Source organism: Emys orbicularis, chromosome 1 (assembly GCF_028017835.1).
Source record: "Emys orbicularis isolate rEmyOrb1 chromosome 1, rEmyOrb1.hap1, whole genome shotgun sequence".
NCBI lineage: Eukaryota > Metazoa > Chordata > Testudines > Emydidae > Emys > Emys orbicularis.
In genome coordinates, this window is record NC_088683.1 from 114,800,922 (window position 1) to 114,828,679 (window position 27,758).

A 27,758-nucleotide genomic window follows, 5' to 3' on the forward strand; every position below is an offset into this window, starting at 1 on the left:
CAAAAGTCAGCACCTCTGAGTCGGGGTGACAGGGTCCCGCCCGCCCGTGCACGGTGTATTTGCTGCCTGTACAAACTTCCCCAGCAGCTGCACAAAGTTGTTGTAATTGTGTCACACAGTGAACCCCACGCTGCTACTGTGACCCCCCCTTGCTCCCCTGCCTGGGCCTGCCCAGCCAATCGCTGCCTCCCCAGCACTACACATGACCTTTGACTTAAGTCAGTCATAGCACTCTCCCACCGCTGTGCTCCAGCTTGGTTGATGCTCTCTGCGCCTGTCCCATAAGTGCCATCACGTCTTTGGTCAAGGGGATGTTCGGGGGTGGGATTTGGTGGGGACTCTGTTCTGAGCGGGGGTGTGGAAAGGGGGCCAGGCTGGGCCAGGGGGGTTGGATATGGGCCAGAGGGTCTCGGGGGCAGTCAGGGGACAGAGAATGAGGGTGTTGGATAGGGTGTGGAAGTCCCAGGGGGCCTGTCAGGGGGCGGGGTGTGGCTAGGGGTCAGGGCAGTCAGGGGACAGGGGGGTTGGATAGTTGGTAGGGCCCTGGGGGGTGAGTAGGGGGCAGGGGGGTCTCTGGAGGGGGTGGTCAGGGGACAAGGAGCAGGGGGGGTTGGATGGATCGGGAGTTCTGGGGATCCTGTCAGGGGGCAGGGAGCGGTTGGATTGGCGTGGGAGTCGCGGGGGTCTGTCTGGGTGTGGGGGTGTGGCTAAGGGTCGGGGCAGTCAGGGGACAGGTAGGGGGTAGGGTCCTAGGGAGGCAGTTACAGTGGGGGGGTCTCAGGAGGGGGCAGTCAGGAGACAAGGAGCATGGAAGCTTAGATAGGGGGTGGAGTCCTGGGTGGCAGTTAGGGGCAGGATCCCAAGGGGGGGGGCAGTCAGGGGGCAAGGAGCAGGGGGGGTTGGGAGTTCTGAGGGGGGCAGTCGGGGGCAGGAAGTGGGAGGGAGTGGATCGGGGTGGGGCTTGGGCGAGGCTCCCTGGGTGCACACCCTAATGAAATGTGCTGTGCACGCCTATGACCAGAATGCAAAGGCGAAATCCTTTCCCCTATGCTTTACAAGTGAGTTTCCTTCTCTGTGGTTATGAGCACTTCCTTGGCTGATGGGGATGAGATCCTGTATTCTGCTTTGGGGCTCTCCAATGGTTCAGACACGCTAGCCTGGTGCTTCTTTGGCTGAGGCAAGTCCTCCGCTGGGGAAGTGAGTTGCATTAGCCTCTGCAGAGAGACAGGCAGACAGAGGGAATCTCTGTTAATTAAACTGACACCCAATAACAATCCACAGTAATTGCTGTGGGCAAAGGCATTTCAGAGAGCTAACGCTCCACTTTCCATTCCTTTCTGCCATCTTCTCTCTCTCTCTCTCAAACACACACACACACATACACAACTTTACTTTTCTGATCTTTAGCCAGTTCTCATCCATGATTATTCAACCCCCAAGCTTACAATGTTGCTATTTGTTTACATTTTGGGACACATATATCGCAAGGCGCACTAGAGATGTATTTATGGGAGGAGGGACGGTTTTCTGTTTAAGGCACAGGAGTGGGAATCAGTACACCAGGGTTCTATTCCTGGTTCTGCCTCACATCTCCAGTGGCCTCAGACAAGCCCCTTGCGACTTCATTTTTCTGTGGTGCTGAGTAGTCACAACTTCCGCTGACTTCAATGGGAGTTGTGGCTCCTCTGAACTCATCCGATTCGAAGGGCTGATAATAAAGAATTGCTGCTCAGTCCCAGATCCAGTTCACGTCAATAGAAAAATCAGCATCTTCAGCTCTTTGTACCCGTGTTATCAACTGTAAACAGGGTTACTAACACTGCCCTCCTTCCAGGGGTCCTGGGACGCTTTCATTAGAGGCTGTGCCATGCTTTGCGATCATTGGATGGAAAACGCTAGGTAATATTATCCCACTGCACACACCTACCCACAGAGCAGTGCCATAGAGAGAGATGCTTTTAGCTATAGATCTCCCCCCCCCTCCATGTTTATAGCATTCGTCTCACCCTATACCCTCCTGAGACCCTGTACTCCCTGGGACTACCACAAAGAAGTGTTTCTCAGTGGTTTTCAGATTCATTGAGCATCAAAACATTTCTCTAACAGACATTGGCATAGCTACATTTGTCTTTCTACTCAGACTGTCTGGCTCAGCACACACCACTCATCTGATCGCACGCTTACAGACCGCATCACAAACAGGGCTGAGCAATTAACTCATTTCTATAACTAATTTTGACAGTCTCTCTCTCTGTTTGTGAATTGCCTGCCAACAGATTGTTGTTTTTTCTAATTTATTCAAAAATATTCATCCAGTAATTTCTGGCCTGTAGCTTGTTTGGAATTTGAGCTGTTTTTAGCTGGACACATAAGGTAACAATGTTTGTGTTTCCTGATTGGCCCAGTGGAACTCTGGGAGTTAGCTTGCTGGTGTGAATGTCACAATTACCAATTAGAAATGTGCTTTCCATGAATATACTGCAATAGTCACTTGAAATACAGTATGCTGGTCCTTGGAGCTTTGCTGCCAGTACATGAATTGCTTAAAATATTCATAGGCAGTGAAAGAAAGAGGAACACAAGCACAGTCAGGGAGACTCCGTTTCAAAATCAGAACAATTATTCATTGAGGATTTTTCTTTTGGGGGGGGGGGAGGAGGTGGACAGACCCCTTCCTGCATTTCTAATCCATGTCCTTGGAAGCTTCTTTATAAAGAGGCAGGTAAAAAGTCCATGGAAGTTATATCTGACATAATATAAAGTGAGAGGTAAACAAAAAATATCTCTTATCTGTAACTTGACTAAATCAGTCACTTGAGCACACTATAAATTAGCACTAACGCATCATAATAAAATATTTGGCACCTACAGGAACTTTTTGGCTGTAGATCTCCAAATGCTTATTAAAGGTGGATAAGTATCATTCCCATGTTACAGCTGGGAAAGTTAAGTCACAAAGGCCCCCATCTACCTTTAATATCAGACAGTTTAACATCTTTCAGCTGTGTAAGCTGGTTGTGTTGTAGACTAGGTAGCTGAAGTCTTGTCTACACACAAGTTTTACCACTTTAATTATATCGGTCTCGTTAATGCAATAACCACCCCTCCAGTGTGAGGACAGCTATAGTTTCCCCAGGGACTGCACCTTGATGTGGTGCGTATGCTTGTGTGCTCCAGGTACCCTGAGAGCTATGTTGGCAGGTGTAGAACTCGTGGTAGGGTCACCCAAGACAGAAAGGTCAAAGGATAGGAGCCAAATTAAAGGCAGTCCACGGGTCTTACAAAAATGCTCTCTGTTACAGAAACAGCCCGGAGACCAGATGAATCTGTCACAGATTTGCAAATACAAACAACTGGAGAACCATGATGTGCTGGATGTAAAACAAGATGGTACTGATCAACCAGCAAATCCAGCTGACATTCTGATGCTGGAGAATCAAATCCACAAGGAAATGGGGTATCTTCACAGCTAAAAGTAAGTCAAGAATTGGGAGTTGGAATGTTAGATCCCCTGCCCAGCTGACCCCCTTTCCCACGGTTGGCTGGAGTTTGGTAAGAAGCAGATGTGGCTACAGGTTTTTTGGCTGCATAGAGTCTGTTCGAGCGCCGTGACCTTGGACTGGAGGCAGCGTCTTATCTTTGGGCTGAGCTGAGGCATTGAGTTAACCCGTTCTCTTCTCCCTTCCTCCCCCTTCGTTCTCTCGCAACCTGCAAAGGAATCTTCCACTCCACACTCACACCTTTAACCCTTTAACCCTTCCCAAAATGCCTTGCAATGCTTGCAACAGCATTAGCAACATACAATGCTGATCTGCCTCCGCAGGGGACCCCTTCAGGGACGGGGCCACTGGATTGTGACAAGAGCACAGGTAGACTGACACAAGTTATCAGAGAAATTAAAATCTTTGTCCTAAGTATACTTGGACTGACTGAGATGAGGTGGACTGGACCCATCTAATTATCATTGGAAGGCATGGTTGAAGAGAAGATGATAAGCATTGGGAAGGTTAAGTTTAGCAAGGAAGCTATTACAGCACTGAAGGAATGGGTACCTGCACATTCAAGAATACTGACTGCTCGCTTTATGACAAACCAAGCAAAAGTCAAACTTGTTCAGTGTTATGCACCTAATGATTGCGATGAACAAGGCAAAGATTGTTTCTATGAAAGGTTGCAGACCGTCCTTGGCAAGATCAATAAATATGATATTGTTATCTCTATGGGAGATCTAAATACACAGGTTGGCGATGATAATACTGGATCTGAGCACATTATGGGCAGAAATGGCATATTAGAACAGACTGACAATGGGAAATGTTTTTATAATTCTGTGTCCTATGCAATCTATGCATTTCACACAGAGAGACAAACTGCCGTGGAGATGAAATGATGGCTTCGCACAGAAACAGCTTGATCATGTTGCCTTTAGTAGGTGCTAGAGAAGATCACAGTTGAACACCAGGCTGTATAGGAGTGCTAGTATTAGAAGTGACCACCATGTTGTTATTGGGACAATCAAAATAAAACCAAAAATAACAACACTCAAGGCAGAAGGTATATATGATACTAGAAAGTTAGTAGATCCAACAGTGAAGGCACATTTCAAGATGCAATTTAGCAATAGATTTGAAGAGTTAAAGACACAGATGGATGACAGAAAAACAATGGGAGTTTTTCAAAGAAGCAAGTCAGGATGCATCCAGGACTACCATGTGAGATGAGACTATCTAAAAAAGAAGAATGGCTCCAACCAAATACATGGAAGCTAGTTGAATAGAGGAAAGAATTAAAGAAGAGAAAGCAACAAGAATGAGACAGCAGTAAAAGAACTATTCTGCAACAAGAATATGCGGACAGAGACAAGGAAGTTAAAAGATTAGCCAGAAGAGATCATAGAGAATGGATGAAAAATAAAGCAAGAGACACTGCGGAGGCACATAGGAGAGAGGATTCTACAAAGTTTTCTCTAGTATCTAAACAATTGACATCACAATGCTCTAATCTTTGTAGAATTGTGTAGAAAAGCTCAAGACTGTATGATTTCAACCACAAAGGATGGACAGAGTGCCCGTTGGATGGTACATTTCCAGACTGTGCTAAACCAGCCAGAACCATTAACACATACTGAGAAATGTGAAGACATAGCGGTCTTATCTATATCACTACAAGTAATCGCCTCGGAGGAAGGAACTAAGGCTATAAACCAGCTGAAGAGTGTTAAAGCACCAGGCTAGGATAAAACAAATGCTGAAATGTTAAATGCTGGGGAGGAAGAGATAGTCAATTACATGTGCAGGCAGTTGAAGAGTGGTCTGGAGAAGGGACACCCATCCAAAGATTGGAGAAGAGGTGTTATCTGCAAAATCCCTGAAAAGGTAGAACAGCTTATTTGTGATAAGTAGAGAAGGGTGATACTCCTAGCTGTACCTGGGAAAGTGTTTTGTATTATCATTTTGAATGGGATGAAAACTGCTATTGATAAAGTACTCAGGGAAGAACAGGCTGGATTTCAATCTGGTAGGTCATGTTCGGAAAAGATTTTCACCTTGAGAAGATTCATTGAGAAAGTTGCATCACATGGGTCAGCAGACTGAGGACTCAGTGATTCATAGATGCCAAGGGCAGAAGGGACCATTGTGATCATCTAGTCTGACTTCCTGTATAACACAGGCCATAGAACTTATATTTTAGAAAAACATCCAATCTTGAATTAAAAATCATGAGTGATGGAGAATCCACCAGGACCTTTGTGATCAGACAGAGACTACTACGGTGGTTTGGCCATACCATCAGGTTACCCGTAGCAGAAGCACAAGGTATGTCTTAAATTGGATTCTTCCTGGGGGGAAAAGAAGACATGGAGGACAATGAATGACTCATTGCAGGATGACTGAAAATGATGTTGCCATCATGGAGACTACATATTATTGAGTCAAACAGCTTGCTCTGGACAGACAGCAGTGGGGAAAATGGGTTGCCTCATGCGCCACTAGGCTCAGGAGATTCCACAGCTAAAAGCTAAGAACAGTTCCACTAGTATAAAAGTGCTTATACCAGTCTAGCTTATTCCAGTGTGGGAAGGGGATTAAGGTATACCCACAAAAGGCACCTTTATACCAATATAACTGCATCCACATTAAGGGTTGTACCAGTATAACCATTCCAGTTAAAAACAACAACCCTAACCGAAATAGCAATACTGCTACAAAATCAGTGTAGACTAGGCCCAGGTGTTAAGGGCCTTTCCAACTGCATAAAGCTGGTCCAGCTGATAAAAGACCCTTTCCCTGGGCAGAGAGGGCCAGTAAAGCCAAGTCACTTGCCTAAGGGCACAGATGTAGTCAATACTACAAGGCAGGTCTCCTGACTCCCAGTGCTGTTTCCAATCCAGGAGGCTGCATTCCTTGACTGTCTTCTCTGCCTTCCTCCCTTCCCCATTTGCTCAAGGCTTTTCTCCCCATCTCCTCTGAATGGGGCTTTGCCTTGTAACTCATTAGGCACCTGAGGTGGGCACTAATCAGCACTGCCACACAGCCTGTCACTTCTAATTAAGTTAGAGTTCCTAGCCAGGAAATAAGAGCCTCATGGGCACAGATTCACCTTCCCTGAGGTGACAGAGCTGGAAAGGACATTGTGAGCCCATTTTTTCCCCCTGATGCAATAGTACTGCAGGGTTCTCCTCTCCACCCATCTCATGTAGCGAGATTTGAATAACTCCCCCCAGCTCCCCAGAGTTACATTCCATCCTCCCCAATTCATTTACATTTCCATCAGCCTGAGCTGTCATTCAAACTGGGACAAACAGGGCACAGGAGCCAGCAAACAGAGCTGTAAACAGGGGAGTTTGAGTGGGAGTTTGCAGGGGGAGTTTGGGGGAAGACTAAGAGAGGCAGGCAGAGGATCAGACAGGCTAGCGAAGGGAGTGTGCAGTGTTCTAGCAGTGTTTTGGTGCTTGTTGGGGGTTTGTTTTGCTGTGGGTGGTGGTGGTTTGGTTTGTGTTTCCTAGATTTACAGGATTTAGGTGGGAAGCCTATGACAGATTCAGAGGCAGCAGTGGTAGTGACCCAAGCAATGGAAGACACAATGAAGATGACTGGATGTGGAAGCTGAGGCATGTACATGATCCTGGAGGGGGTACCTGATAAGAGTTTCGTCTGCACGAAGTGCCGCCTGATAGAGCTGATGGGAGAAAAGATCCGAGGCCTGGAGATGCAGGTGGAAACTCTGGTTGAGTTTAGAAAGGGGTTCGAGCGGATGATGGAGCAAAGACCTGAGGAGTCTGAATGGAAAAGCTCAGACTTGCAGATATGAAACATGACCAAAGAACTCTGAGGGGAGACTGCTGGGTCAGGAAAGTGGACAGTGGAAGCATGTGACTAAGAGAACCAGGCAGAGGAAAAGACAGGCTAATGAAGGAGAAATAGAGCTCAGGAACAGGTTTGCGGAGTTGGAAATTGAAGAAGGGGCACAGCAGGTGGTTGCTGAAGGTGAGAGGTCAAGGAAGAAGAGAAGAGCAGCTAGTCCTATAAGAAGAAAGGAAGAGTCAATGGAGATAACACCACCAAACATGAGCCCCAGGAGGATACAGGATGGGTTGTGGAGGATTGCAAGGGCGAATAGGAATCGAGAGGACTTGCAGCCAGAGGGGACAGGGGATAGACTGGAGAATCGCACCGTCACCAGGAAAAGGCAGATCTATGTGATTGGAGACTCCTTACTGAGAAGAATAGACAGGCCTGTAACCAGAGCTGATCCAGAGAACAGAAGGGTGTGCTGTCTGCCGGGTGCTAAAATACGGGATGTGGACCTGAGGCTGAAGAGAATCCTAATGGGAGCGGGAAAGAATCCGCTGATTGTCCTTCATGTGGGAACAAATGATACAGCTAGATTCTCACTGGAACGTATCAAGGGAGACTATGCCCAGGCTGGGGAAGACGCTTAAGAAAATCGAGGCTCAGGTGATCTTCAGTGGGATTCTGCCTCTTCCTAGAGAAGGGCAACAAAGGTGTGACAAGATTATGATGATCAACAGATGGCTCAGGCAGTGGTGCTATAAGGAGGGCTTTGGGATGTATGGCCACTGGGAGGCATTCATGGACAGAGGATTGTTCTCTCGGGATGGACTTCACCTGAGTAGGGAGGGAAATAGACTTCTAGGATGGAGGCTGGCACAACTGATTAAGAGAGCTTTAAACTAGGAATTGGGGGGAGATGTCCAGGTAATCTCCATGCCGGATTTTAACATTGAGAGGGAAGAAAACAAAGAAAGAAAGGATACAGCCGTGGGTAGGAGAATGGACATACGGAGGAAGGGTAGTGTAGATACCATTCTAATAGGTGATACTGGTGGTAGAATGTCTGGGCCTAATCAGGTAAAGAATGTGAGCGAAGCCAAACAGCAAGAATTAAGATGTTTGTACACCAATGTGAGGAGCCTAGGTAACAAAATGGAGGAACTAGAGTTACTGGTGCAGGAAGTGAAAGCAGATATTATACAGATAACAGAAACATGGTGGAATAGTTGTCATGGCTGGAGTACAGGTATTGAAGGGTATGTGCTGTTTAGGAAAGACAGAAATAAAGGCAAAGGTGGTGGAGTAGCCTTATATCAATGATGAGGTAGACTGTAAAGAAATAAGAAGGGATGGAATGGATAAGACAGTCTTTCTGGGCAAAAATCACATTGGGGAAGAAAGCTACTAGAGCCTCCCCTGAGAGAGTGCTTGGGGTGTGCTATAGACCACCGGGATCTGATTTAGATATGGATAGAGACCTCTTTAATGTTTTTAATGAAGTAAATACTAATAGGAATTGTGTGATCATGGCAGACTTTAACTTCCCAGATATAGACTGGAGGACAAGTGCTAGTAATAATAATAGGGCTCAGATTTTCCTAGATACGATAGTTGATGGATTCCTTCACCAAGTAGTTGCTGAACCAACAAGAGGGGATGCCATTTTAAATTTGGTTTTGGTGAGTAGTGAGGACCTCATAGAAGAAATGGTTGTAGGGGACAACCTTGGTTCGAGCGATCATGAGCTAGTTCAGTTTAAACTAAATGGAAGGATAAACAAAAATAGATCTGTGACTAGGGTTTTTGATTTCAAAAGGGCTAACTTTAAAAAATTAAGGAAATTAGTTAGGGAAGTGGATTGGACTGAAGAACGTGGGGATCTAAAGGCAGAGGAGGCCTGGAATTACTTCAAGTCAAAGTTGCAGAAACTATCAGAAGCCTGCATCCCAAGAAAGAGGAAAAAATTCATAGGCAGGAGTTGTAGACCACGCTGGATGAGCAAGCATCTCAGAGAGGTGATTAAGGAAAAGCAGAAAGCCTACAAGGAGTGGAAGATGGGAGTGATCAGCAAGGAAAGCTACCTTACTGAGGTCAGAACATGTAGGGATCAAGTGAGAAAGGCCAAAAGCCATGTAGAGTTGGACCTTGAAAAGGGAATTAAAACCAATAGTAAAAGGTTCTATAGCCATATAAATAAGAAGAAAACCAAGAAAGAAGAAGTGGGACCGCTAAATACGGAGGATGGAGTGGAGGTTAAGGATAATCTAGGCATGGCCCAATATCTAAACAAATACTTTGCCTCAGTCTGTAATGAGGCTAATGAGGAGCTTAGGGATAATGGTAGGATGACAAATGGGAACGAGGATATGGAGGTAAATATTACCACATCCGAGGTAGAAGCCAAACTCGAACAGCTTAATGGGACTAAATCAGGGGGCCCAGATAATCTTCATCCAAGAATATTAAAGGAACTGGCACATGAAATTGCAAGCCCATTAGCAAGAATTTTTAATAAATCTGTAAACTCAGGGGTTGTAGCATATGACTAGAGAATTGCTAACATAGTTCCTATCTTTAAGAAAGGGGAAAAAAAGTGATCCGGGCAACTACAGGCCTGTTAGTTTGACATCTGTAGTATGCAAGCTCTTGGGAAAAAAATGTGAAGGAGAAAGTAGTTAAGGACATTGAGGTCAACGGTAATTGGGACAAATTACAACATGGTTTTACAAAAGGTAGATCGTGCAAACCAACCTGATCTCCTTCTTTGAGAAGGAAACAGATTTTTTAAACAAAGGAAACACAGTGGATCTAATTTACCTGGATTTCAGTAAGGCATCTGATACGGTTCCACATGGGGAATTATTAGCTAAATTGGAAAAGATGGGGATCAATATGAAAATTGAAAGGTGGATAAGGAACTGGTTAAAGGGGAGATGACAACGAGTCGTACTGAAAGGTGAACTGTCAGGCTGGAGGGAGGTTACTAGTGGAGTTCCTCAGGGATCGGTTTGGGGACCAATCTTTTTATTACTGACCTTGGCACAAAAAGTGGGAATGTGCTAATAAAGTTTGCGGATGACACAAAGCTGGGAGGTATTGCCAATACAGAGAAGGACCGGGATATCCTACAGGAAGATCTGGATGACCTCGTAAACTGGAGTAATAGTAATAGGATGGATTTTAATAGTGAAAAGTGCAAGGTCATGCATTTAGGAATTAACAACCAGAATTTTTGTTATAAGCTGGGGAGGCATCAGTTGGAAGTAACAGAGGAGGAGAAGGACCTCGGAGTATTGGTTGATCACAGGATGACTATGAGCTGCCAATGTGATATGGCCTTGAAAAAAGCTAATGTGGTCTTGGGATGCATCAGGCGAGGTATTTCCAGTAGAAATAAGGAGGTGTTAGTACCGTTATACAAGGCACTGGTGAGACCTCATCTAGAATACTGTGTGCAGTTCTGGTCTCCCATGTTTAAGAAGGATGAATTCAAACTGGAACAGGTACAGAGAAAGGTTTTCCATTCCTCGGATCCTCCTAGTAGCCTATCTTATGAAAGGAGGCTCAAAGAGCTTGGCTTATTTAGCCTAACCAAAAGAAGGCTGAGGGGAGATATGATTGCTCTCTACAAATATATCAGAGGAATAAATACCAGGGAGGGAGAGGAATTATTTAAGCTCAGTACCAATGTAGACACAAGAACAAATAGATATAAACTGGCCATCAGGAAGTTTAGACTTGAAATTAGACGAAGGTTTCTAACCACCAGAGGAGTGAAGTTCTGGAACAGACTTCCGGGTGGGGGGTGGGGGGGGGCAAAAAGACATCTGGCTTCAAGACTGAGCTTGATAAGCTTATGGAGGGGATGGTATAATGAGATTGGTCTTGGACTATTAGCGGTAAATATGCCCAATGGCTTGTGATGGGATGTTAGATGGGGTGGGATCTGAGTTACTACAGAGAATTCTTTCCTGGGTGTCTGGCTGGTGAGTCTTGCCCACATGCTCAGGGTTTAGCTGATCACCATATTTGGGGTCAGGAAGGAATTTTCCTCCAGGGCAGATTGGCAGAGGCCCTGGGGGTTTTTCGCCTTCCTCTGCAGCGTGGGGCACGGGTCACTTGCTGGAAGATGCTCTGCACCTTGAAGTCTTTAAACCATGATTTGAGGACTTCAATGGCTCAGACACAGGTTTGATACAGGAGTGGGTGGGTGAGATTCTGTAGCCTGCGTTGTGCAGGAGGTCAGACTAGATTATCATAATGGTCCCTTCGGACCTTAAAGTCTATGATTCTATGAGAGATTTTGCTTCCCCAGGTCTACACAAGGAAGTAACAGTGTGTGTGGACCTTGGAATAGGGGGTGGCTGCCTCCATGGCCCCATTTCCCCTCCCCCCCCCACACACAGACATCTTAGAACCTTGCATAAGGCTCTCCACAGGTTCAGGTTCCCTGTGATGGAAGAAGACGGGATTGGGCAGGGAAAAGGCAGCTTTGTATAGACTTGGAGAAAATTATATATCCTGCCCATACTGACCCTGGAGAGATTGCCTAGGCCAGGGCAGGGTTAGGTACTACACCTTGTGAAGAGTTATCTGGGGCAGCCCTGGCCAGGGAAGACACTGGTAAGGAGTAAGGGGGAGACCAGAGGTAAAGAGCCAGTGTCTGATCCAGGACTTGCACTTGGCACAACTCAGGAGGGTGCTCTATGCCACCTTCAGTCCCCCTGATCCTGGGGGCAGGTGATCTCCAGTGGAAATTAAGCCCAGAAGCCTGTGTCCTCAGGGGGCCTTTCTGGAAGCCAGGGATTGACATAGTATAGAGTTGCCTCAGTAAAACTCCCTTTTCCATTGACACTCTTTGCACCAGGGAGTGGGAGGGGTAGAGATAGATGCTGCTATGACAGCTCTGTGCCACACTGGGGGAATCCTCCACTAGCCGGGTAAGTCAGCATTATGGTTCCCTTGCATCATCATAGTCATGCATATCGGTTGCACATAGAACTGCGGATCTGGCCTGCTCCAGGAAGGCCGAGGTGCTTATTGGTCCCCTGGGAGCTGAGCAAATTCACGGGAACCTTCCCAGTGTAGCAACGGCCGCTGCAGGTCATTCTGCAGCAGACAAACGCCAGGCCATCCAGACCAAATGATCGGGGAGGACTTAGCCAAGGAGATCCTCACTGAGATGTCCTCCTCTGAGCCCCATCCTGTGAGTTTTATCATAGGAGGCGATCCTGACCACTGTTTTGTGTATCGCCCATGGACCCATAACTCCTCATACAGGCAAATCTTCCAATGAAGTCACTGGGAGTTTTGCCTGAGGAAGGGCTTCAGGATTTGGGCTCCTATAAACTGGCAGCTACCAAATGAAAGTACCTTTGTCCCACAAAGGCTCACCACATCAACTTCAGCCTCAGCTTCAAATGACCCTGCTGCTTCCCCATTTTCTCCAGCATCCAGTCCAAAACGTTCCTCTTTCTTTTTAAAACTCTCCATGGACTTGTTCCAGCCAAATGCACAATTCTGGTTTCTCTTTGCACTCCTTCCAAATCCCTCCATTCATCTACACTGGCCTCTTGCCTATCCTTTCATGGTCTCAAATGATATTGGCAAGAGAGCCTTCTCTTACACAGCTCCTTCCATTCTCATCACATTACAACTCTCAGCTAGAGAATCAAAGGGCTGACAGGAAAAGGGATGCATTGGAAAGAACTGACAGATATGGTCACATGCCTATAGAGGAGAAGTAGATGATAGGAGACATTTCTACTTGGTCACCACATTGATTCACTATATTCTTTTTGAAGCACTTCCAAACAGTTCGGGCCAGATTCTCCATTTCCCTGCATCTCGTGTCATTTTACACTAGTGCAAATTGCTCCCATTCTAACTTATGCCAACTTTACGCAGATGTAACCAATGAACACAGTGCCAGGCCTAAGGGAACCAGGTCTATCACTTTAAAGAAATGTTACGCACTGAATTGTCTGAATGACATTCACGATCGTGAAAACTGCTGTACTGACAGTGCCACAGATGAAGGACAGCATGGGCAGCATAAGGACTATCTTCATCCCCACTGTCCCACTCATGTGTCTCAAATGTGATCCACAGTGACCACCTCTGGGAGCAGGAGGGTACTTTATTCCCCACACCTCTATTCATCTGTGGCCTCTCTTTTAAGCCTCTTAACAAGAGGTTCAATTAGGGCCAGTTGCTGAGATGGTTTCGTACTAGTACAGTAGAACCTCAGCGTTACGGACATCGGAGTTATGAACTGACCGGTCAACCACACACCTCATTTGGAACTGGAAGTATGCAACCAGGCAGCAGCAGAGACAAAAAAAACAAAACCCAAATACAGTGCAGTTCTGTACTAAATGTAAATTACTAAAAAAAATAAAGGGAAAGCAGCATTCTTCTTCTGCATAGTAAAGTTTCAAAGCTGTATTAATCATAGAATCATAGAATATCAGGGTTGAAAGGGACCTCAGGAGGTCATCTACTCCAACCCCCTGCTCAAAGCAGGACCAGTTCCCAACTAAATCATCCCAGCCAGGGCTTTGTCAAGCCTGACCTTAAAAACCTCTAAGGAAGGAGATTCCACCACCTCCCTAGGTAACCCATTCCAATGCTTCACCACCCTCCTAGTAAAAAAAGTTTTTCCTAATATTCAACCTAAACCTCCCCCACTGCAACTTGAGACCATTACTCCTTGCTCTGTCATCGGGTACCACTGAGAACAGTCTAGATCCATCCTCTTTGGAACCCCCTTTCAAGTAGTTGAAAGCAGCTATCAAATCCCCCCTCATTCTTCTCTTCTGCAGACTAAACAATCCCTGTTCCCTCAGCCTCTCCTCATAAGTCATGTGCTCCAGCCCCCTAATCATTTTTGTTGCCCTCTGCTGGACTCTTTCCAATTTTTCCACATCCTTCTTGTAGTGTGGGGCCCAAAACTGGACACAGTACTCCAGATGAAGCCTCACCAATGTCGAATAGAGGGGAATGATCACGTCCCTCGATCTGCTGGCAATGCCCCTACTTATACAGCCCAAAATGCCATTAGCCTTCTTGGCAACAAGGGCACACTGTTGACTCATATCCAGCTTCTTGTCCACTGTAACCCCTAGGTCCTTTTCTGCAAAACTGCTTCCTAGCCATTCGATCCCTAGTCTGTAACAGTGAATGGGATTCTTCCGTCCTTAGTGCAGAACTCTGCACTTGTCCTTGTTGAACCTCATCAGGTTTCTTTTGGCCCAATCCTCTCATTTGTCTAGGTCCCTCTGTATCCTATCCCTACCCTCCAGCATATCTACTACTCCTCCCAGTTTAGTGTCATCTGCAAACTTGCTGAGAGTGCAGTCCACGCCATCCTCCAGATCATTAATGAAGATATTGAACAAAACCAGCCCCAGGACCGACCCTTGGGGCACTCCGCTTGAAACCGGCTGCCAACTAAACATGGAGCCGTTGATCACTACCTGTTAAGCCCGATGATCTAGCCAGCTTTCTATCCACCTTATAGTCCATTCATCCAGCCCATACTTCTTTAACTTGCTGGGAAGAATACTGTGGGAGACTGTATCAAAAGCTTTGCTAAAGTCAAGGAATTAAGTCAATGTTCAATTCTAATCTTTTGAAAGAACAACCATAATGTTTTGTTCAGAGTTACGAACAACCTCCATTCCCAAGGGTTCATAACTCTGAGGTTCTATTGTACTGGATGGAGATCATCTATTCGTTTCACACAAGCCAATGGGAAGCACTCACACAGTCTTCAGACACTGATGACCTGGGCTGTATTTGAATCTGGGACCTAGAAGTTCTGGACCTTCTTTTACCTTCTTTAGTGATCCCCTGGTTTTCAGCAGGATGAAAATGACGTAGAGTGGAATGCAGATCATGGAAGAGAGAGCCATCAACCAGCCCAGAGCGTAGCCCCACGGAGGGTACACGTACCAGTTGTTGTATTTGAGGGGGGTGTACTTGATCACTGAAAATAGGAAAGTCACCTGAGGAATGAAGAACATAAAAGTCAGAATAGCAGGTGGGTACATGGTGAGTCAGAAACAGGTGGTGAGAGATGGTTCCTGACAAGGGATGTATAAGCAGTAGAAGATTTGTGGTCTCCTTACCTAGTTATATCTTTGTTCGTAAGTGTTTGGGAGTTGGAAATAATGTCATGGGTATGTACACTGCTGTTACTTACCAGCCTTAACTGAGTTTTGAAACATTTTTTTGGTTTTTGGAATTTTCCCTCCCCCCTGTGCTGTTTTCCATTCACCAACCCCTCCCCTCTCCTGAACCTTTGGGATGTGAGTCTTTGTGCTCTTCTACCTCCTATCAGCCACCTTTCCAGCCCCTATCCAAATCCTTACCTCGCCTTGCCCTCTCCAACATGGATCCTCTAAACCTCCAGGAAATTCCCTCTCTCTCCAATGTATGTGTAGGAGGAAGGTCCTTATTTGTAAGCTCTCTGTAGTCAGGGTGCAGAAACTCTGGAGCAGGCAATCAGGGGCTGCAGTTTGGGTACCTTCTCTGGTGACTCTTGGCTTAGTCATGCCTCTGACAGGACTGACTTTTGAGCTCTGAGAACAGCCCTGGGGCACCCAAGGCCCTCTCTGAAAATACTCATTGAAAGATGATCTCTCAGCCAGCACCCAGCCCTATAGAGCACTCAAACCACTGAGCTCTCAGCAACTCATGCATGACCAAGCAGCAGCTCTGAAAACTCCCTGATTGTTTTCAACTCCCATTGGAGCCCTCAGGTGGCAGCTCCAAAAGCTATTTGTGCCTATCCAAGCTGTTGAAGATTTTGGCCATAGTGCCTGATCCTGATCCCATTGAGGTCAATGGCAAACAAATGTCATGACGTTCATGGGAGCAGGATTAGGCCCATACCATCTGCTGAAATCAATGGAAACAGAACTGGGCACGAGACAAAAATAGTTAATATCTTCCCTTAATTATAAACTGTTTTCTTCAAACATAGTTGGTGGGTGCATTTTCAAGGTGATTTGACTTTATGGAAAGCAAGGTGCAGGAGCAAGATGTTTTTGAACTACCGGGAGTCATAGAAATGTAGACAGAAGAGAACATTTCAGAGCAAGGTAATTTTTTAATGAGCTGAAATTCAAAAATGATTTGATCAGTTCCCTTCAGGCTTTGCAGATACATTCTCCTTTGCCTGCAGAATAAATACGCCCATTTTCAGGCTAAATGAAATTTCCAGACCTAAGACAAGGCTTTACAATGGAAATTGATTCCAGCTTCAACTACGGAGAAGCTACTGTTCCTCCACAGCAATTCTATGAAACAATAGTGCACCCTCAAATTCTCTTCTTCACTCAGATTCCAGGATCCCTGTACAAACTTGCCTCACCATAATTTGTACCTACCAGGCAAACACCAGGGGTGACAACCTGCCAGCACATCTTAATCAGCGGCCATGGCCGATAACCAATCATGTCCTCGATGTTGTCATAGAAACGGTCTGCACCTTGACCACCAGAGGAAAGGACAGAGAAAGAGAGGTAAAGGGGGTGAGAAATTTTGTTCTTCAGAAATTACTCATGCCAAGTCCAGGTTTAGTTATGCTTTACTAAAATGGAAGCTCTAATTCCATACAGCAGGGGTTTATTTGGTCCTCCAGGTGTTCAGAATTTCTGGAATTCAGGCCACTTATTTAGATGCCTAAATATGGAGATAGCAAATAATGCCCCTGCACCTATGGGGCAAGAGGGGCAGTTGTCCCTTGCTAGACCTTGGTTTTCACCCTCACCCATGCTCCATTATGTCTTCCACTTTTTGCCCTCCCCTTCTCCCACCCCCACCCCCCTTTGGGATGTGGTCATCAGGAAAGCAAATTTTGCCCACCTGAATTTTTCTGAAATGACCCCAATGGCTAGGTGTCTCACTTTAGGCACCCCCTCTTAACAATTTGGGCCTAAAAGAACTCCCTAACCTAGCTGAACCCCTGCCCCCGCAGAATAAACCTGTGGGTATACACAGGCTTTGTAATGTGCCCCGTAGGTCAACAAGAGACAATTCTGTTAGATTAACTGTGTGGCTGTGGGTGATGGGGCTCTCTGAAGAATATTCTTCCCTAGTAACCAGATGGATACATCTGGGGCTTTCAGCTTAATTGTCCTAGCTGGTTTCTAGGGCTGGTCCAATATTTTCCCTCAAAATGTTTTTAAGGCAAATTGGGTTTTTGACAAAGCAAAATTTTCCATGAAGTGTCAACTTTCCATAGAAAATTTTGACCTTTTTTGTTTAAAATCTGAAAACTTTTTGCTGAAATAAAAAAAAGAAATCTATTTGCAAATGTTGACACGGTGCTTAATGGGAGTTGAAGTGGATGGCTCATGCCCTCATTCTCTGTGGCTGGGTTCCCCAGCTGTATTACATCTTCCATGATGCACCACATCCATGTGATTCCCATGATACACTGCAGTGGCTCAGTAAAGACAGGAGATTGGGGCATATCAAGGGATAGATAGTCTGGCCAGGGAGCCCACTGTCCACCCCTAGAGGAATTTGGACATGAGGCACCAGAAAACTCCCATGAGTCACGGAGGCAGCATTTCTGAATTTCTGATTTTGGCCACAAATATTCAGTGTGGTGGGTTTCTTTTTTCTCCTGAAAAGTTGAAATTTTCCATACGGGGGAAAAAGCGTTTTTTGGACCAGCTTTACTGATATCACTTTCCAGGTTCAAAGAGGACCATGGAATAGTCTGTGAGACATTGCACAATCTTTCCACAGGAACACATTGTGATGTTAAATACAGCCTGGGCAAATTCATCCCTGGTGTAAATCTGCTGAAGTCAATAGAGTATCATGAACAGAACATAAGAACAGCCATACTGGGTCAGACCAAAGGTCCATCTAGTCCAGTATCCTGTCTTCTGACAGTGACCAATGCCATGTGACCCAGATGGAACGAACAGAACAGGTAATCATCAACTGGATCCATCCCGTCACCCATTCCCAGCTTCTGGCAAACAGAGGCTAGGGACACAATCCCTGCACATCCTGGCTAATAGTCATTGATGGACCTATCCTCCATGAATTGATCTAGTTCTTTTTTGAACCCTGTTATAGTCTTGGCCCTCACAACATCTTCTGGCAAAGAGTTCCACATGCTGTGCATTGTGTGAAGAAAAACGTTCATCCTGGATTTCTCTACAGGATCAAGTGGAAGGGAAATCGTGGATGACTGGAGAAAGAGCTCTTTTTCAAAAGCAAATATATCAAACGATAGCAAGGAGAACACAGAAGACATATCTGCACAGGAATCCATATTCTACTAATTATATTTAGTAGTAGTATCGTTAATGTTTCCTTTTCCAAATGTATTCCAGATAAACACCTTTTTCTGTAGCTCCAGCGCACCCATTGCAAGCAGTGGAACACGGTGGGACCTGACATGAATGGATTCGGAGTGCCCTTGAACACGAGGTTTGCATGATCTATCTTTCACAAGCAAATGACAAAGTAATCAGGCTGAAGAAGGATTATATGCATTACGGGAGGGAATGCCCTAAAGATCTCCCTAGAGCGATCTTCGCTGGAAGGAACAGAGGTGTCTGCTTTTATCCTGTGCATCCTAAGAGTTGCCAGACTGGAACAAAGCAGTAGTCCATGAACCCTAATATCTCCTCTGCAAGTGACCAGTGTTGGATGTTTTAGAAGACATAAAAACCCCATTGACAGTTCCCCTACTTTTGCAAACCTATATCCAGAGGGGAAGTTTCTTTCTGAACCCAGCTGGTGATCTGTTTATGCCCTGAAGCATCAGGATGCAGAGCCTTTATAATGTTTTCTCTAGCCTGTAAGAACCGCAGATGCTGTTCAAGTTCAAATGTGTCTAATCTATTTTTGAAGTTATTAAATTTTGGTTTTCTCAAGACTATCCAGCAATGGTGAGTTCCTCAGGTTAATTATATGGTGCATTAGGGAAAAAAGATTTCCTTCAATCCATTTTAAATTTGTTGCTCTCTGTCTCCCCTTGTTCTTTATTATGAGAAAAGATAAAAAGGTGCAATTGCTCATACAATAACTACCATCCTCAGGGCTTGTCTTCACTACCCGCCCGGATCGGCGGATAGAAATCGATCTCTCGGGGATCGAATTATCGCGTCTCGTTGGGACGCGACAATCGATCCCCCAGTCGACGCGCGTACTCCACCAGCCCAGGTAGGAGTAAGCGCCGTCGACGGGGGAGCCGCGGCGGTCGATTTGCCGCCGTCCTCACAGCGGGGTAAGTCGGCTCGGATACGTCGAATTCAGCTACGCTATTCGCATAGCTGAATTTGTGTATCTTAAATCGATTTCACCCCCCCCCCCAGTGTAGACCTAGCCTCAGTTTGATTGCCCTTCTTTCTCTAATTTGAGATGAACTCACCAAAGCCGAAAGCAGAATTCAACTATACAACCCATTCATAGAGTAGCATAATCATCATTTGCAGTCCTATAGAACCTTTCATTTGAGGATCTCAAAGCACTTTACAAAAGTAGATATTATTGTCCCTATTCTACCGAGGAGCAAGCTGAGGCACAGAGAAGCCAAATAACTTGTCCAAGATCTGCCCAGCTAAGCAATAGGAAAGCCCAGAATGGAAAACACGGCCCAAATCCTTAGCTGGTGCACACTAGCATAGCTCCAGTTGAGGATCTGGCCCAAGTTCTTCAGACTCTCTGTTCTCTGAACTATCCACTGAACAGCCGTGTTGTCTGTTTTATTCTCTCTTTTCTTAATGCAGCCTCAATCACATCTTCAACTAGCACCACACACTGAGCGGACATCTTCACTGGCATGACCATAGTGATGCCTGGATCTCTTTTCTGAGAGGATGAAACAAATTCAGAAGCCATCAGTGCAGGTGTGTATTTTAAATTATTCCTCCCAACATGCATTTCTTTGCACTTGTCTACACTGGAATTCATCAGCCATGGTGTTGGCTCATTTCAAAAGTGGCTCAAAAAGTCATTTCAGTTCAGGATGGGATAGAGGGGAGCGGGGGAGTAGAAGTGTGAGCTACCGGGATTTGGGAGTCTGCAGATTAAATTATAAGCAATCTGCACAGTAGGCAGAGACATAGCTCTGAAATGTCACATGCAAATGTAGAACAAGAATAGATCATAGTGGACGGGAAAGCTGCTAAAGTGGATACTTGCCTCAGATAACCAGTCCCTGTTATTCCAAAGCAGAAGGCAGAGCTGAGGAGAAGACTCCAGATTCCCCAGCAGCTTCTTGTCCATCCTGAACAACATCACGAAGAGTAAGAGGCCTCTCTGTTTGAAAAGATCAGGTTGACACTTAATCTTCCATGGAACAGAAACATGGGCTCTAAGGAAAGTGATGAAGAATGAAGCAGAAAGATGGTGCGTGGTGCATGTGTGAGTGGGAAGAAACCAAGGGACAGTTTACTGACCATGAAAATGCTATAGTCATGGGCAAGAGTGAGCTGTGTCATGAGGTGGGAGAACTGGGAACCAGCACAAGGCACGGGCAAAGAGAATTCATTGGAGGTGAACAAATGGAAAGACACTGGCAGTCTCCAATGCAAACCTTATGTGGCAATATTTAGACCAGGATAAAATCCCCAGAGGCCTTCACCTTTCCCAAAATAGAGGGAGACTGATGAGGAGACATTGAAGACATGAGTTTGCAAAGCATAACCAGAGAGAAGCTAAAATATGGCAGTCTGACAAAGAGGCAGCAGAGCCCTCTAAGCAACCCACCCATTGGATGGCAGGGAAAGCACAAGTACCTGTTCAGCAGGCTGAAGCTGCAGAAGGGAAAGGAAAGCAGAAGAGTGAGTGGAGGCATGAGAGGGGAAGGAAAGAGCACCAGTCGGGGATCATGTTATGAAAGAGAAGAGGCAATGGCAAAGATTAGTTGTCCAGGAATCCACGCTGAAGATGGGAGGAGGGCCAAAAAAAAGTGTAATTCATTCTTATCTGTTAATTACACTGCTGTAGCACCCAATCACGATCAGGGCCTCATTCTGCTGGGCGTTGCACAAACACACAGGAAGACACCGAGTCCCTGCCCTGAGAGTTTACAATCACAATGACAGCAGAGCTCCTGAAACCGAGCACCCCAGGGAGGCGAGAAGAACTTTCACGCCTCTCGATGGGCTTGGTGCAGCTGGGGCTAGGGTACAGAACTGCCCCCTGTAGCTCCTCAATCCTAGACTGTGCAAACACCGGGCCTGTTCCTGGCATAAATTAGACAAGTCTGGTGGATTCTCTACTAGACTCTAACTGCTAATGGTCCCAAGGGGGTGTTGTGGCAGCCAGGGGTCACTGGGGCTATGCTCCCTTCCTCCGGCCTTATCTCCTGCACAGACTACGGGGAGAGGGGTTGGCATAAAGTCACTACAGCCACTATCCCCTCCTGAGGTTCTCCTATGCAGGTGGAATCCTCCAGTGGCTGGCTACACTGCTTGCCAAAGGAGCAGTGTAAGGTATCCCAGCTGCAGTCACAACAGAGAAACAATGGCTTCTCTCTCTCCAAACTCAGTCTGACAGCGCTGCCTCAGCTTCCCTTTGGAAGGTTCTCTCCACAATCATCGGAGCTAGAAACCTCTTCTCCTCCACACCCACCCTCCAAAAGAGCTTAATTCCTGCAGGAACTGATTATGGGCTTATCTTCATTGCAAAGTTTCACTCAAGTTATAACTCGAGTGTTGCCGCTTAGAGATCAGACATTTCCAGGCCTGGGGTCTAATATTGAGCCGTGCTGAGCACCCACATCCCTCCTTGACTTTAGTGAGAGCTGCAGGCAGTCAGCACCTCTTAGAATCATATCTGACTAGGAGCACAGGATTCATCAGACCAGATGGATCATTATGTCCGGTATCTGATGGTCAGTGCTAGTGCTCCGGAGAAAGGGATAACCCATGCAGTTAGCCAGAGGAGTAATGCTCCATGAGGGTGGTGAGGGGGATCCCTTGTTCTTTGTCAATCTTTATATGCAGGAAGGAGCCCAGAGCTGTCGTAGCTGGACACACATTACAGAAATTAGTGAAAGAGTCCCATAAAGGGAGCTACTCTCCTCCCTCCCTCTTACTAAAAAGGGAACAGATCCTGGGGCCCAATCCCTGTGTGACTCTGTATCTCCACCAGGAGAAAGTCTGTTTGAGGGATGCATCCTAAAGGTGAAGCGCCCCAGGTGATCTTGTGGAAGAAAACCCGGGCTGTGTTTAAATTCTAGGGGGGAGGATTCCATTCATTCTAGGGCAATGAGATTTCATTCCCCCTATTGCAGGGCTTCTCAAACACTGCCAGGGCGTGGACCACATTTACAGACAGACGGCCTCCTGAGCATCACGCCTCCCCGTTCACAATTGCACAGGCCACATCCCTTCCCAACTGTGATCATATAACACCCTGGTGACAACCTCACCGATTGCTCATGTAGAAAAGAATTACTAGCAATGAAGTCAGGGCACGCTTAGCAGTCTGTAATGGGACATAGCAGCTGGGAACGAAGAAGAAAGCCAGCCCTGTTGGGAGCCACTATCCTGCTGAGTGTTAGCATGCTGAGTATTCATAGAATCATAGATATGTGGGGCGGGAAGGGACCTCAAGAGGGCATCGAGGCCAGCCCCTGCTCAGAGGCAGGACCAAATGAACCTAGACCATCCCTGACAGGTGTTTGTCTAACCTGTTCTTAAAAACCTCCAGTGATGGAGATTCCTCAACCTCCCTTGGAAGCCTGTTCCAGTGCTTAACTACTATTTATAGTTAGAAAGTTTTTCCTCATATCTAACCTAAATCTCCCTTATTTTACAGTAAGCCAATTACATCTTGTCCGACCTTTAGTGGACCTGGAGAACAACTGATCCCCAACTTCTTTAGAACAGCCCTTAATATATCTGAAGACTGTTCTCAGCCCCACCCCACCCCTGCCCCGTCTTCTTTTCTTAAGACTAAACATGCCCAGTTTTGTTTTGTTTTTTTAACATTTCCTCATAGGTCAGGTCAGGACAATACATGTTGTGATTGTAATGGCTTTACTCTAATTTGCACTTGCTGGCTTCATTTCTAAGAGTGTTCAAATGGAGTCAGTAGGGGAAAAAATGGGGGAGTTGGTTTAAAAAAAGTGACTAATGCCAGTTAATGGGTTTTCCCCTGGCTATGGGTCAGCAGCACCGATTCTCTGGCTTACATTGCAAAGTATTACAGCAGTGGCGCTAACACAAACACACATTCCAAGCTTCCCTATTGCCAGGGATTATGATGCCATCCACCACTAAGTAGCTTCCTCCTGCCTGTCAGCAAGGCATTGTTACAAGGATTTGAGATTTCAGGTCCACAGCTTTAGTCCTGTAAACAGACCAGGCTGAGTCAAACCCACTGATGGCATTTGCCAAAGGGGAAGCACTAATGTAATTTTTTCCCAGCTCTGAAAACCGAGCGTAGAATAAGTTGATAAGTTTTCAGAGCTCTGGATTTGAAGGCTGATGCCCCAATAACATGCTGCAGGGAGCATTCTCCAAACAACACGTACACACTGGGATTAACTGTTCCAGAAGAGAGCTCACATACAGTCCTCTTGCTACATCAGAGCTGAGATTGAAACCATGAGGACTGTTTTAGATAACCAGAGCAGATACAAGGTGAAGTGATGCCCTAAGGCAGCATTTTGGGTGGTCCTGCAATGAATCCATGGTCTGGTTTTTGCATTTGTATAAATCTCTCTCACACAGACACATGCACACACAGAGGGAGCAGGCACAAGCTTTTGGGGTCCAACCTTGTTCCTCTTCAAGTCATTGGGAGTTTTCTATTGATTTCACTGGGCGCTAGATCAGACCTTTAATTTCATTTGTAACTGTGGCCAGACACTATGCAAATGAGTTTTATGCGTGCTAATTCACAGTGTGTATGTATATGGAATTTCAGGTTAAATAAATTGTCAGGATTAAATTAACAGAAAGACAGAGGGAGATTGCATGACAGGTCAGCCATAAAACGGCAGCCAGTGCCACTCCTACGTGGAGAATCCTCTTCTGCTCTAAATGAGCATAGTCTGTGTCAGCCAGAAAGGGCTAGAGGTCCACTGGCAGAACAGCACAGTGCGTGGGAGACAGAACCTATGCCTGAATGAGCAGGAAGACTGAATTAACTTCTCTTCCTGGGAAAATCCCTTTCAAAGCAGAGATAAGAATCATTCCTACACTAAGTGTATGGGGACTGAGGAATCCCATGGGTGAACAGATTAAATGGGAAGCACGAGGCATTCCTGCTTTTCCATTGGGCTGACATGGCTATTCCCATCCCTCCCATAGCAGCCTGGGTCCTTGTGTTCCACTTACCATATACCCAGCCAACACAGATGACTTCAAAAATGGCCAGGAACAGTAGGCACGTACCGCTGGCAGCATAATAATCAAACAGCTGGAAGATGTACATTCCACCCTGTGTCAAGCAGAGAAAGGGGAGACGTGGAGGGCTCAGCAGAAGGGTATGTGCAAGAGAAAATGGAATTTGAACAAATACAAAACAAGGCTGAGGGACAGGGGAACTGCACACAGAGCAAAGGGGCGTTGGAGGAAGGATCTCTCTCTAGGCCTGTCCACACTAGAACATTATACTAGGTACCACCAGGCACTAAAATGATGGTCAGGCATGGGGCCAGGATGATGTTTCACAATCATTTCATAGCATGATTTCACTGTCCACAGAGAACAGGGATTTGGGGTTTTTTTAAACGCTGCTATAGACCATTCTCCCTGGCAAGTTTATCGCACTGTTTCTGAATGTGGTCCTTGGCTATGTTGAGCTTTGGGCATAATCCGTAAAGTTTAGATCTAGGTGTGAACTACCCTGAAGTTCAGTATGTTTAGATGCCGGGTTTCTAGTTCAAGCCCATCTCTACATGTTGCAAGGATCCCAAGCATAGTTGGAAGCCCTATGGAAGCAACGGCCTTTGGCTCTCTATTGTGCAATGACAATGGACTGAGCATTTGTTCTACTCTCAGGAAAACTATTTGTACAATCTGACTCTCTCTTGTGTTCTCACAACTTGTCTTGACAAGAAAATAGCACCTCCAAGAAAAGAAAAAAGTGGAGTAGATACATTGGAAAATTATTCAACCCTTTGAATGGCCACTGAGACAGAAGAAAAGCTTTCCTATTAATCCCACCAAACACTGAGCCGGCTTTGTGCAGTGTTTAGATTATCCCGCAGTGATGGGCAATGTGTAAAAGCCCCAGGGAAGTTAGATAGGTCCTGAAGTCCTGATGCAGTTTTCACCCAGTCCTTACTCAGGCTAAACTCCTATTGCCTTCTGCGGGAATTCTCCCCAGTAAAATCTCAGCAAGGACCTCTGAATTTTCAGATGACTGCAGGAATGCCATCTAAGAGAGGTTAAGGGTTGTATCAGATAGCAAGATCCTGCCGTCTCCAGAGTGTGGGGAGCAGCTATCAAGGACTTCTTTCCTCTAAATCAGTGGTTCTCAACCAGGGGTACACGTACCTCTGGGGATACGCCGAGGTTTTCCAGGGGGTACATCAACTCATCTAGATATTTGCCTAGTTTTAAAACAGGCTACATAAAATGCATTAGTGAAGTCAGTACAAACTAAAATTTCATACATACAATGACTTGTTTATAGTGCTCTATATACTATACACTGAAATTTAAGTACAATATTTATATTCCAATTGATTTATTTTATAATTATATGGTAAAAAATAAGAACGTAAGCCATTTTTCAGTAACAGCGTGCTGCGACACTTGTGTATTTTTATGTCTGATTTTGTAAGCAAGTAGTTTTTAAGTGAGGTGAAACTTGGGGGTACACAAGACAAATCAGATTCCTGAAAAGGGTACAGTAGTCTGGAAAAGTTGAGAGCCACTGCTCTAACTTAGTCTAGGACCTGCTATCAACAGCCTTCATACCCCCAGTCATGTTTTCCATGACAGCCAGCCAACTGTGCCTTTCCTTGGAAGGCCTCCACCATGGCAAAGAGTGGCAGCATTCACATCTCACGTGTAGCTCCTCTACTTTTGACCTGAGAGCCATCAGGACTGGAGTTTGGATATAAAGTTCCTTTCAGGTGGCCCTTCCCTGGTGCTCTGTTCAGGGGTAGGCAACCTATGGCACGTGTGCCAAAGGCAGCAATCGAGCTGATTTTCAGTGGCACTCACACTGCCCGGGTCCTGGCCACTGGTCTGGGGGGCTCTGCATTTTAATTTAATTTTAAATGAAGCTTCTTAAACATTTTAAAAACCTTATTTACTTTACATACAGCAATAGTTTAGTTATATATTATAGAGTTATAGAAAGAGACCTTCTAAAAACATTAAATTGTATTACTGGCACGCGAAACCTTAAATTAGAGTGAATACATAAAGACTCGGCACACCACTTCTGAAAGGTTGCTGACCCTTGTGCTAGGTTATCTCTGAGACATATCCCAGAGGAAGGCTCAGCTATACAGTATGACAGCATCTCAACTGGCACTATATAATAAAGAAGAACTACTGGTTCTGATATGCACCAGCTAATAAAGTAAACTAAAGAGAGAGAGAATAACTAACAGTGTGAAATACAAACTTGCAGCAGATAATACTGCTCCAAACAAGTCCATATCCCTCTCCCCCACCATGTACTTCCCTTCTTACCTCAGTGACTAGCATCAGGCTAAGTAGGTAGCATATGACTGCAATGGCCAGGATCAGCAGCTCCCGGTGCCCTTTCTTCTGGAGAACTTCTGGGTACATGTCGACAATGGCCGTCACCACGCTCTCAACAGAGACGAACTGCAGAAGAATTCATGTCAAGAAACCAAGGACCTAATGTCTCTCTTTTCCTAGCCATCCTCTTTCCCACTTCCATTCTTCCACTCAGGTAGTCTCTCTCCTTTTTCCTACACCTAAAGCACGAACTGCTTGGAAACAGGGAGGTGTAGCTGCATCTGAGTCCCAAAGGAAGTGGAGTTACCACTGGTGCAACATCAGGAATTGATCACCCTGGAGGAGTGACTGGAACCACATCTGGAACTGAGTGAGATTATCACAAGCCTTCCACCTGGAGTAGGGAGGATGTTCAGGTACAACAGAAATGACACACGGAACATGGAGACGTAACGGAATTGCACCTCACCGCAAAGGATTATCAAGAAATAAATTGTGTGTCACAAGGAACCACTGTGGTATAAAAGAAGTTACTGCCAGGAAGCAGCTACTCTGGAGCCAGGAGACAGTGAGAGTACTACAGGTCACAAGTCACACCTGGAATCAAGAACACTCGTAGTACAGTGGGAGCTGCCATTAAACTACAGTTACAGATGGGGCTTGTCACAATACAAAGGGAGTCCTAGTGAACTTAGAGGAGATTGAAACAAAATGTGTAGTAAAGTGCCTGGTTCATGAGAGATGACTGCTAGCCCCTAAGGGCAGACTTGGCGGGAAGGACAAAGAAGTGTGGCTGCTGGTTGTC

The 27,758-nt window shown here is 45.8% G+C and overlaps 1 protein-coding gene across 1 annotated transcript in view; it reads right to left on the reverse strand.

The window, feature by feature from the left end:
• Positions 1-1,052: 1,052 nt before the first annotated feature.
• The window catches only part of LOC135893184 (sodium- and chloride-dependent betaine transporter-like), a 45,278-nt gene continuing 18,572 nt past the window's right edge, over positions 1,053-27,758 (reverse strand). The window contains exons 10-14 of the mRNA XM_065420985.1: positions 26,942-27,079; positions 24,626-24,728; positions 16,691-16,791; positions 15,134-15,304; positions 1,053-1,214 (exon numbers count right to left, since the gene is read on the reverse strand). Of these exons, the coding sequence (XP_065277057.1) occupies positions 1,053-1,214; positions 15,134-15,304; positions 16,691-16,791; positions 24,626-24,728; positions 26,942-27,079 (675 nt within the window). The remainder of the gene's footprint in view (positions 1,215-15,133; positions 15,305-16,690; positions 16,792-24,625; positions 24,729-26,941; positions 27,080-27,758) is intronic.